The following is an 11,385-nucleotide window of genomic DNA, read 5'->3' on the forward strand; positions in this document are numbered from 1 at the left end:
AGCTGGTTCTGAGTTCTCCATAGGAAAGTGATATGCTAATTCCATTATTCTTTTGCAAATTTTGGCCTCTTGCATTACCTGATGTACCAAGTTATAAGAATTAAGAGGCAATTACTCTTAATTGTCATTTAATTCCTCCTTCTCATTAGTTCTCAGTTCTTAATTACTGACCTTCAGCCTTGAAGATTTTACCCTTAAGTTTATCCAAGGAACTCAAATTTCCCCATAAAATCCACCTTAAATGTCACTTCTTCAGCAGAGACTTGGAGAGCCTGAGGTGGGAGGGTGGGGCATAATCTACAGAGTGGGACCGAGCCACCCAGTTACCCACCGAGATGCGAGCGACTCTGTGCAAGGGAGAAGGATGTGGTGGTAAAGTTTTTAAAACAAGCCTAGAATCAGAGTGGACTGGCCTTTGAACCTAAAGTTATTCATAGGAATAATAACAGTAAGAATCTGAAATGGCAGCTAATGGAATTTAAACGATCAATTCAAGCCAGCGGGGCCGCAGCTCTTACAAGGATCCTCGCACTCTGGGTCACCCCACCCCCTACCCAGGGTCATTGAGCATGCGCAGGCCGCTTCCCTACCCACTTCCGGGGACCAGCCAATCACTGCGCCGCAGAGTGTGCGCCTCAGAGGCGGGAACCCCCAGCTCAGGGTCGTGTGGGGGTTTCCGTCCTGCGCCCCGTGAGGCTCTGTGGGTCCTAGACAGCCTCGGGCCTGAGCCGCTGGTCCACCTGCCCCGGGTAAGCTGGGAGGGCCGCAAGAAAGGCCCAGCACGGCCTGGAGGGAGGCTTGACTGGGCGGGGGCTTCCTGAGCATCTGCTGTGCCCAAACCTCGGGGTCGTGGCTGGTCCACGGCTGGGTCTCCTCAGACTCTGTGGAGCCTCTTTTAAGAAATACAGGATCCCGGGCCTCAGTTCAGACGCATGTAGTCGTAACGGGGATGGTGGGAGCACGTTAATTGACCTTTCAATGAGGTTGTGATCTGTAGGCCTGTTGGGGTACTGGCCACACGATCCCCAAAGAATTATGGTGGAGGGTTAGGGACGATCTACCACCCTGCAGTACCAGCACCGCTGTGGCGGATTTCATCACCCTTCAGTCCTTACAGGGATCTTGCAGGTAGGAAATTACTACTTAAATTGTACAGATGAGAAAGTTTAGGCTCAGTTATGTTAAGTATTATCTAAAGCAATAGAGATTGAATCTTCAGAGGACAGAATCTACCACAGATTTATCAGCCTAGTATTTCTGCATCTCACAGTAGCCCACACTATGCACCAGCCACAAGAATAAGAGGAGGTAGTACAATTTTGAGGAATATAGGGAAGAATTCAGACCAAGAACAGTACAACTCCAGTGTCCTTAACCAAAGGTTGACAAAAGTAAAAGTCAACGCAGATCATAGTTGAGATTTGACTTTTATTTTTGTCTCTCAACTGAGGTATGATCGGTATTTGGAGCCATGAAAAGAGAGCAGAGTTCCTAATATTGAGGTTCTCTAAGTCTTGTTGTTTGAGGAAGGAAAAGTTATTGCAGCGTTGGAAATTGGAAACTAATAGGCTTAGATTTGTGTTTGAAAAGCTACAGAGTTATGGAATCGATTGAGGGGGTGGAGGGTGTCAAAGATAAATAAAGCTGGTCATTTGGTAAAATGGAAGGATGGATTTTAATCAGTAATACACTATTGCAATAGGAAAAAGAATTCACCATGAGCAGAGCTCAACTTTTTTTTTACAGAGGTGACTATTTTAAAGTGGGAATGGTGGGTGTTGAATGGGGGGACAGTCGAGTCAGAGAAATGAAAAATTACAAATAATGGGAAAGTGGTAGTTGGTCTATGTGAAACACATCTGGGTTTGCTCTTCCAGGTGTTGATTGGAATAAACAGTAAATTCTTTTGGCAGCCATGGGTTTTCTCTAGAAGGAACTTTATGAGAGCTAGCATCACCCTAGGGATGCAGCCTTGAATTGTTAGATCTATGTTAGTATTTTGATAAAATCTTTATAGACCAAAATTGAGGCCTGGTTGAGAAGAGGGCTCAGAAGGGCCTGGCTAGAGTTGGTTAAAAAAGAGTCTTTGTCGAGTGCAAGGATTTAGTTGCAATAGAAGGCAACTTTTACATCCTGGACAAGGAAAATGGCTTACAGAGCTGTTCTTTTCACTTCATGGCCTGAGTCTGGAAGCTGTTAGAAGAAATTAGAGTATGTGGGGAGGGGAGGTACCAGGGTCTGTGCAGAAATCCTCCTCCCCCCTCTTTTTATTTTAAATGAAATATCCTTTTTTTTAACAGAGATATAGTTGTTCCTTCTATTTTCAACAATTCCAGTCATATTTTGCAATGTACTGGCTGTACAGCTTTGTGCAAAATTCTTAAAACTTCCTCTTCATATTAACCCAGCCCAAATGTACCCATTAAACATGATATTTTAAAACAAATTTAGGGGCCGGCCCTTGGCTCACTTGGGAGAGCGTGGTGCTGATAACACCAAGTCAAGGGTTAAGATCCCCTTACCGGTCATCTTTAAAAAATAATAATAAAAGTAAAACAAGTTTAGGAGCTCATGGAATGGCATTGGTATTTATGGAAAGTTAGATTGGAAAGTGGGAAGAATTGAAAGACACATTATCATTTTTGTTTTAAATTCCTCAGTATTGAAAAATATTTTTGTTGGGCCGGCCCGTGGCTCACTCGGGAGAGTGCGGTGCTGATAACACCGAGGCCCCGGGTTCGGATCCCATATACAGATGGCCGGTTCCCTCACTGGCTGAGCGTGGTGCTGCCAACACCAAGTCAAGGGTTAAGATCCCCTTACCGGTCATCTTTTAAAAAAAAAAAAAAAAAGAAAAATATTTTTGTTTTGTTTTCTTTTTTTGTGTCTGGCCAATATGGAATACAAACTCGTGACCTTGGTTTTGTCAGCACCACAGCAAGTGAACTAATGAGCCAGCCTATTGAAAAACATTAAAATTTTAAAAACATGATGTCTTATCACCCCTTGGAAATTAGAATGTCCATGACTTTTTCTGCCAAATCACTGACATGAGCAGTTAACAACTTTTCTTATCATTAAAGAGTCAGGAGTGATGAGAGATATGGAAGCTTTAGGTTAAAATAGTACTATTGTATATACTACAATAGAACAATGTGTGCCATAATGTAAATGTAGGTAGTTGAGCTAAATTTCTAAGTGTGCTTTTCACTTAGAAATTTTACTGGATTTTCTAATAATATGTGTGTTGTTGTTTTCCCCCAAGAACACCCCCAGGTTTGGTGAGTCACTAAAGTGACTACAGGACCCAGCAGAAAGTGTTACCTGCAGTTATGGTTTTTTATAGTGAACAGATACCAAGCAAAATCAGCAAAAGGAAAAGTGTACGGAATGAAGTCTGGAGGAAACAGAGCACAAGCTTCCAGAAGTCCTCTCTCAATGGAATCACATAGGTCCTGCTTAATTCTTTCTGTAACAGGTTGTGACCATACAAGTGGAATATTGCATACCAGGGGAGCTCCTTAGAGACTTGTTGCCCAAGGTGTTTTTTATTGGGAGCAGGTCATGCAGACACATCTACCTAGCTCATATCAAAATTCCAGATTTTTAGAAGGAAAGCAGACCCTTAGGAATGGTGAGACCCTTAGGAAATCAAAGTTCCCAGACACGAGCTAAGTGCCATTCTTGCAAGGAGCCTTCTTAAGGGTAGCAGGCTTGGACCTGCTAATGTTAACTCTTTTCTGCACAATACCACTTATTGAGCATCTGTACTGGGTTAGGCACTGTAACATCCTTAAGTATTTTCTCAGTTATTGCTTCTGACTTTCTGAAATAGCTCAGAGAAATTAAGTTAGTTGATCGATGATGTATAGCTTGTTAAGTGGCAGTACTGGGACAAAACACTCATTCAGTAGGAGACCACTACCTAATAATTTGAGTAGTATCCTTTTATACCATCTTATATAGCATGAAAAAATGTAAAAGAATATATATATATATATATTTTTTTTTTCTCATTGTTAGATTATTTGGATATATTGAGTTGTGGAATGTCCATCTGGATGGGTTGAATAGAACACTGTGAAGCTCTTTAATATAGGTTTAGAAGGCTGTACACTGTGTTATATGAGTACCAAGAAAGGATAGTGTGCTTAATGAATTAATATCATACCAGTTGTTATACCAGTTAGTATTACAACTTTGGATAAATGTATCAAATTTTTGTAAATTTATTTATTTATTTATTTATTTATTTATTTAAAAAAGATGACCGGTAAGGGGATCTCAACCCTTGGCTTGGTGATGTCAGCACCACGCTCAGCCAGTGAGCAAACCGGCCATCTCTATACAGGATCCGAACCCGTGGCCTTGGTGTTATCAGCACCGCACTCTACTGAGTGAGCCACGGGCCGGCCTAAATTTTTGTAAATTTAAATTTCACACTTATAAATTGAAGATAACTCCAAATTCTCAGAGTTTGGGATTTCATCCTACTTACAAGCTAATAAATTAGCCTGTTAGTATTTTTGTATACTACCAGAAGACACAACACTCCTGAATCAGAGACAAAGAACTTGATTACTCCTGGCACAGCCAGCAGCATGAGCATCAATCATGTTTGTGTCAGTTTCCCATACTTCCCAAGTCCCACAGAGGTGATGTGGAGGGACCCTAGCAGATGCTGTGCACAAGAAGGTTTTGTATCACAGCCAATGAACCCTGAGCTTGGGAATCCATTTTAATAGCAAGCCTGTACTTTGTCCCAAAATGACACTTTACCTCATCTTTCAAGGATGCTTGCTGCAAACACAACCCTGAGAATTGTCCTGGATAAGGAGTAGTCACAGGGCCCTCTTAGATTCTTGGCATATCTAAGAGACAAACGGACACTTGGAGCCGATGGTAGATTGACTCCCTCAACATGAATTCAGGCAGTTGTTAAGATTTCATTAAGAAGATCTGTGACTGTATGGAAGGCATTTGCCACTGTGCCTGACACATAGTAAATCTTACCATAGAAGGTGATTTTTGAAATGTCTCTGAACAGCATCAAAAATCAATCTTAGGGGGCCGACCCCGTGGCGCACTTGGGAGAGTGCGGCGCTGGGAGCGTAGCAGTGCTCCCGCCTGCGGGTTCGGATCCTATATAAGGATGGCCGGTGCGCTGCTCACTGGCTGAGCGCAGTGCGGCCGGTCACAAAAAGACAAAAAAAAAAAAAAATCAATCTTAGGGAAAAAGTGAGGAACAGAACTAGGCAAAGTGAATGTTTGCAAAGTAAAGTTTGCAAAGATGGAAGATTAACATAGAGTGGTCAAAAAATCCCTAACCCTAGTAGAACAGAGGAAGATCAGAGCTGTGGATGTTTGAGAATGTACCTTCTACCAGCCCATTTCTACCGTCCCCATGCAGTGATTTAAACACAGGTATTTGAAACATTCACAGGGAGGAGAGAGACCAGAAGATCTGGAATGTAATTTAGAGTCAAGGTATGCCTTAGTGTCTGGGAAAAAGGAATGAATTGACCTATAGACTCAGATTACTTGCATGTGTATCTAGAAAGGAAAGCCAAATTCAGTTCAAGTGGCTTTCTTTTCAAGTTCCTGCAGGACCCTAAGCCTGATGTATGTAGTTCTATGTTCTGCTAAAGTGTGTTGGATTGAAATGAGTGAGGAGGGGATGTTAAAATGTGTGACAGCTACATAGGACCTGTTTCATCAGTACTCAGATGAGTGACCATTTGAATAATTCTGAAATGAAGAGGGAGCTTGCAGTGGATGAATCACAGTGAGGCAAATTCCTCTAGGTCAAAGACAAAGTCAGCATCACATGTCAAAATCATGCCAATTCCACTACCTTCAAGCCTCATTATAAGGGAAAGGTGAGCAGCAGAAAGAATTGAAAGAATGGTGCTTGTTAGCATTGGGGAGAAGGGAAGAGAATACTATAGTGATGGTTGAGTAACCAGATGTATGAGAGGTTAACCTTGATTGGCTGGAAAATTGTCAAGAAAGGGGATATGGAAAAGAAGCTAGTAGTTTCTACAACTATTTATTTTGGAATATTTCAAACCTACAGTGATACTGAAAGAATAATGAATACACCCCTTGTACTCTTTGCCTAGAGTCCCCAGTTAACATTTGGGGCTGACCCACTTTCTGTCTCTCACTATGGGTGTGTGTGCATTTGTGTGTATGGGTGTATACATGCGTAAAATTATGAATATATATGTTTCATTTTGAACAGTTAAAAAATAAGTTACAAGGGGCCAGCCCATGGCTCACTCGGGAGAGTATGGTGCTGATATGGTGCTGATAACACCAAGGCCATGGGTTCGGATCCCATATAGGGATGGCCTGTTGGCTCACTGGGTGAGCGTGGTGCTGACACCACAAAGTCAAGGGTTAAGAACCCCTTACCGGTCATCTTTTAAAAAATAAAAAATAAAATAAAAAATAAAAAAAGTTTCAAACGTCATGTCACTTCTCTCTTAAAAAGACAAGGCTCTATCTCTTAAGACCTTGGACATTGTACTTTTTTGTTATAAATATTGCACACACTTTTCACTAATACACTATAATTATATGATACAAGTCCATGTTTAAATATTCCCAGTTGTATCCACAGCATCCTTGATAACTATTTTGTTTTTATAATCCAGAGGAATTCAGATATCCCACATTGCATATGGTTTTCTTTTCTCTTTAATCTCTCTCTTTTTGTTTTGTTTTTTTTTAAAGATGACCGGTAAGGGGATCTTAATCCTTGATTTGGTGTTGTTAGCACCACGCTCACCCAATGAGCCAACCGGCCATCCCTATATGGGATCCGAACCCACGGCCTTGGTGTTATCAGCACCGCACTCTCCCGAGTGAGCCACGGGCCGACCCTCTCTTTAATCTCTTAATTTTGAACAGTCTCCCCACCTAAATTTTGTCTTTTACACACATTTATTCTATTTGTATTCTTTTATTGAGATTTTATTCATTTTGTATTCACTTGTTTGTTATTTACTTTTAAAGTCTTTCTTGATTTTTCTACTACCTCCCAATGAATAGAGTAGACTAAGTACCTGCTTCTAGTCTGTCTCATTCACGAATGAAAGCCAGAAGAGAAACAAACCAAGACACAAAGGAAGAAGACAAGTTTAGATTATGATTGAGTTCTGTGAAAGAAAGCAGAGGGATATGATAGTGAGATGGTGGATGTGAGTGGGAGGCTGTCACACTGGTGAGTAGAGACAGTTTCCTCAGGACTTGTGAGTTGACCTGAAGGAAAAGACAGACAGGGGTGTTTGAAGATTCTGGGAGAGGGTTCTCACATCCGCAGCAGAATTATCTTGGCTTATTCAACACAAACAAGTTAATTGTAGCTGCAGTGTAGCAAAGAAGAAGAGTCTAACTCAGTGACAAGAAGGTACCTGTTTATACAGGGCTACAGACCTTGGTGGGGTGTTTGGGTTTTCGTTTTTGCAGTCAGACCATGGAGGGTAGTAAGGACTGGAATGAAAGGGCATTCCAAAGTTGTGTATTCAAAAGAAGTTTTGACTGCTGGCTGAATGCAGAATGGATGTAAGGGAGCAAGAGTAGAAGCAAGCTGATCGGTTAGGAGGAGGACAAAATAATCCAGCTGAGAGCTCATGGTGCCTCGATCCAGGTTAGGCTTCCATACTGGGTCCATGTACTGTACAAAGTGGTCATATACCCTTCTAATTCATGGTAAAATCAATGAATAGAAGACACAAAGGGTATACATGATTTGTTGAGTATCCCAGGGCTTTATGCAATGAACTATACCACTTCCTGTTGAGTTAAACCTTAGGATTTACTGTCATGAAGGTGATTCTTTTGGCTTTGTATTATGAAGTAATTATAGATTCATAGGCATTTTGAAGGATACAGAGAGGTCTCATGTACCCTTTATCTAGTTTCTCATGTTATTTGAGAATACAATATCAAGACAAAGAAATTGGCATTGATAGAATGAGTGTGTATAGTTCAGTGTCATTTATCCTGTGTATATTCACATCACCACCACCACAATCAAATTTCAGAACTATTCCTTTACAGGCTGGCCGGTTTGCTCAGTTGGTTAGAACGCAGCCTTATAACACCAAGGTCACAGGTTCAGATCCCTGTACTGGCAAGCCACCAAAAAAAAAAAACTATTCCATCACCACAGAGATCTCCCTTGTGCTGTACCCTTATAGCCACATCCATGTCACTCTCATCATCCCTGAACCCTAGGAACCACATATCCTTTTATTTTTTATAGCACTTCAGAGCAGGTTGCAAAGAACATGAGCCTTTCACCAGTAAATACTTCAGCATGTATTTCCTAAGAATAAGGACATTTTTATTTATTTATTTTTTTTAAAAGATGACCGGTAAGGGGATCTTAACCCTTGATTTGGTGTTGTCAGCTCCACACTCTCCCAAGTGAGCTAACCGGCCATCCCTATATAGGGATCCGAACCCGTGGCCTTGGTGTTATCAGCACCACACTCTCCCAAGTGAGCCATGGGCCGGCCCTAGAATAAGGACATTTTTAATGTAGCTATGGTACAATTATGAAATTCAGGAAATTTAACTCTGACGTACCTGTGTTCATTACTATTTCAAAACACTAGCACATAAATTTTTCACATTATCTCATATCATCCTTTTTTTTTTTTTTTTCCATATCATCCATTTTATTGCAACTTTTTTTCCCAGTCTGGAGTCTAAGCTAGGATAAATAATTACTCTTTTTTCTATAGCCTCCTTTGATGTAGAACAAATTTATTTTTATTCTTTGCCAGCGTTCTTCATAGGTGATAATGCTTTCTTCCCATTGCAGTTCATCATTTTGTCCCATCATTGATTAAAGTAGGATTCACTAGATCTCCACAGTGTAAAGGTATTTCTTTTTTCTCTCTGTAATTAAAATACAATTCCTAGGGTGATATTTGAGACTGTGAGTATTTTTTCCCCCATAAAGTATCACCCAACAGTGTTAACAATTATTAATGATTATTGCCTGAATCATTGTCCTCCAAGCTATGGAGCAGTGGACTAAACAAGACTTCAGTCGCTTCCATCAGCTTGCCTGGCCAGTGAAACCTAAAGCTAGTCAGTCTGGAAGGGCTGGGAGGGATATCCACTTCTAACTGGGTCTTGAGCTCTAGGGAGGCAGGCCTTGCCGAAGCGAGCTTACCTTATCCACCACCTTTGTTCACAGCACAATGGAGTTTGCGACAGCCCTGGCAGACCTCCAAGAGGAGTCTAGCTGCCCCATCTGTCTGGACTACTTGAAAGACCCAGTGACTATCAACTGTGGGCACAACTTCTGTCACTCCTGCCTCAGTATATCCTGGAAGGATCTAGATGATACTTTTCCCTGTCCTGTCTGCCATTTTTGCTGTCCACACAGGAATTTCAGGAGAAACCCCCAGCTCTGTAATTTGACTGAAATTGCTAAGCTACTCCAGGTCAGAAGAAGCAAGAGGAAGAGGCATGAAGAGAGTGCTGTGTGTGAGAAGCACAATAAGTTTCTGACCCTTTTCTGTGTGAAGGACCTCGAGGTTTTATGTACACAGTGCAGTTTAGCCACTAAACACCAGAATCACTACATTTGCGCCATTAAGAAAGCTGCCTGTTATCACAGAAAAATTCTAGAACATAGCATTGAGCCCTTGAAGCATAATATGGAACGAGTTGAAAAAGTGATAACTCTACAGGGCAGCAAATTAGTAGAGCTGAAAAAGAAAGTAGAATATAGGAGAGAAGAAATAAATTCTGAATTTGAGCAAATCAGACTCTTTTTACAGAATGAGCAAAAGGCTATTCTTAGGCAGATACAAGAAGAAGAGCTGGACATTTTAGCAAAAATAAATGAAAACCTTGTAACATTCTCAGATGATGTTTCCACATTAAAACATCTCCTAAGGGAGATAGAGGGCAAATGTGTGAAGTCAGACCTGGAATTACTCCGGCATGTTAAGCGTATCCACCACAGGTATCAAAATCTAAAATACCCTGAACTCTCTTCATTCAGGTTAACAAAATATGGTTTCAGTCTTCCACCACAATATTCTGGCTTGGACAAAATTATCAAGCCATTTCAAGTAGATGTGATTCTAGATCTTGACACAGCACATCCTCAACTTATGGTTTCTGAAGATAGAAAAACTGTGCGATATGGAAGAACGAAACAAACCATGTGTTATAACAGAAGGAGATTTTATGTCTGCCCTGCTATCTTGGGTTCTCAGAGATTTACTTCTGGCAGACATTACTGGGAGGTAGAAGTGGGAAACAAGCCTAAGTGGATATTGGGCGTGTGTCAAGACTGTCTTCCTAGGAACTGGCAGAATCAGCCATCAGTTCTCGGTGGATTCTGGGCAATTGGGAAATACATTGAAAGTGGTTATGTTGCATCAGGTCCTAAGAGAACCCAGCTTCTGCCAGGAGTGAGACCCAGCAAGATTGGCATTTTTCTGGACTATGAATTGGGTGAGGTTTCCTTCTATAATATGAATGATAGATCTGTTCTCTATACTTTTCATGATCCTTTTACAGATGCCATTTGGCCTTATTTCTATATTGGAACAGATACTGAACCTCTTAAAATCTGTTCAGTATCAGATTATGAAAGATAAAGAACCTGGTAAATGATTCTGCTTTACTTATTAGGGGAAACTTAAGCCAGTAAACTGAATCTCATTATTTCTGGAATCTTTTTAAGTTTTACCACTGAAAACCTGAGTAGATTATTCTCTGTCCTTTTCAGCAACTATGAAAATGTGACAGTAATACCAGTTTCATACATGTTATGAATACTAATTGTCAGGTGCTTTGAATTCTAAGATAAAATGTTTGAGAATTCTAGGGCTGGCCCATGGCTCACTCAGGAGAGTGTGGTGCTGATAACACCAAGGCCATGGGTTCGGATCCCATATAGGGATGGCCAGTTAGCTCAGTGGGTGAACATGGTGCTGGCAACACCAAGTCAAGGGTTAAGATCCCCTCACTGGTCGTCTTTAAAAAAAAAAAAAAAAGTTTGAGAATTCTGTTAACATGTCCAATAAAACAAGTCAGACATGTAAAGTTGTATGAATTGTTATTTAAATATCATGCTTACCACATACCTGCCTTTCTTTTTAGTGGATTCTTCTGTATATCTGCATATTTCTCATCAAAGTTTTCTGCTTTTTATTTTATTAACTTATTTCTGTAGATAATGAGGGTTTAACTTTTAAGAAACCTTTTATAATTGCATAACACATAAATTAGCTGGAAATGAATCTAGCTATTAATATGCAAGAATTTCATGCAGAAAATTATGAACATTTAGTGAAAGGTGTTGAAGAAGACCTTTATAAATGTCAGAGTTTACCATATCCATGG

The 11,385-nt window shown here is 40.7% G+C and overlaps 1 protein-coding gene across 1 annotated transcript; it reads left to right on the forward strand.

Moving 5' to 3' along the window:
* The first annotated feature begins 9,221 nt into the window (after window positions 1–9,221).
* On the forward strand, window positions 9,222–10,637 carry LOC134385580 (tripartite motif-containing protein 60-like). The gene has a single exon (XM_063107267.1). The coding sequence runs from the start codon at window positions 9,222–9,224 to the stop codon at window positions 10,635–10,637; it is 1,416 nt and encodes a 471-aa protein (XP_062963337.1).
* The last annotated feature ends 748 nt before the right edge of the window (window positions 10,638–11,385 follow it).

The sequence above is a fragment of the Cynocephalus volans genome, chromosome 9 (genome assembly GCF_027409185.1).
Source record: "Cynocephalus volans isolate mCynVol1 chromosome 9, mCynVol1.pri, whole genome shotgun sequence".
NCBI classification, from domain to species: Eukaryota; Metazoa; Chordata; class Mammalia; order Dermoptera; family Cynocephalidae; genus Cynocephalus; species Cynocephalus volans.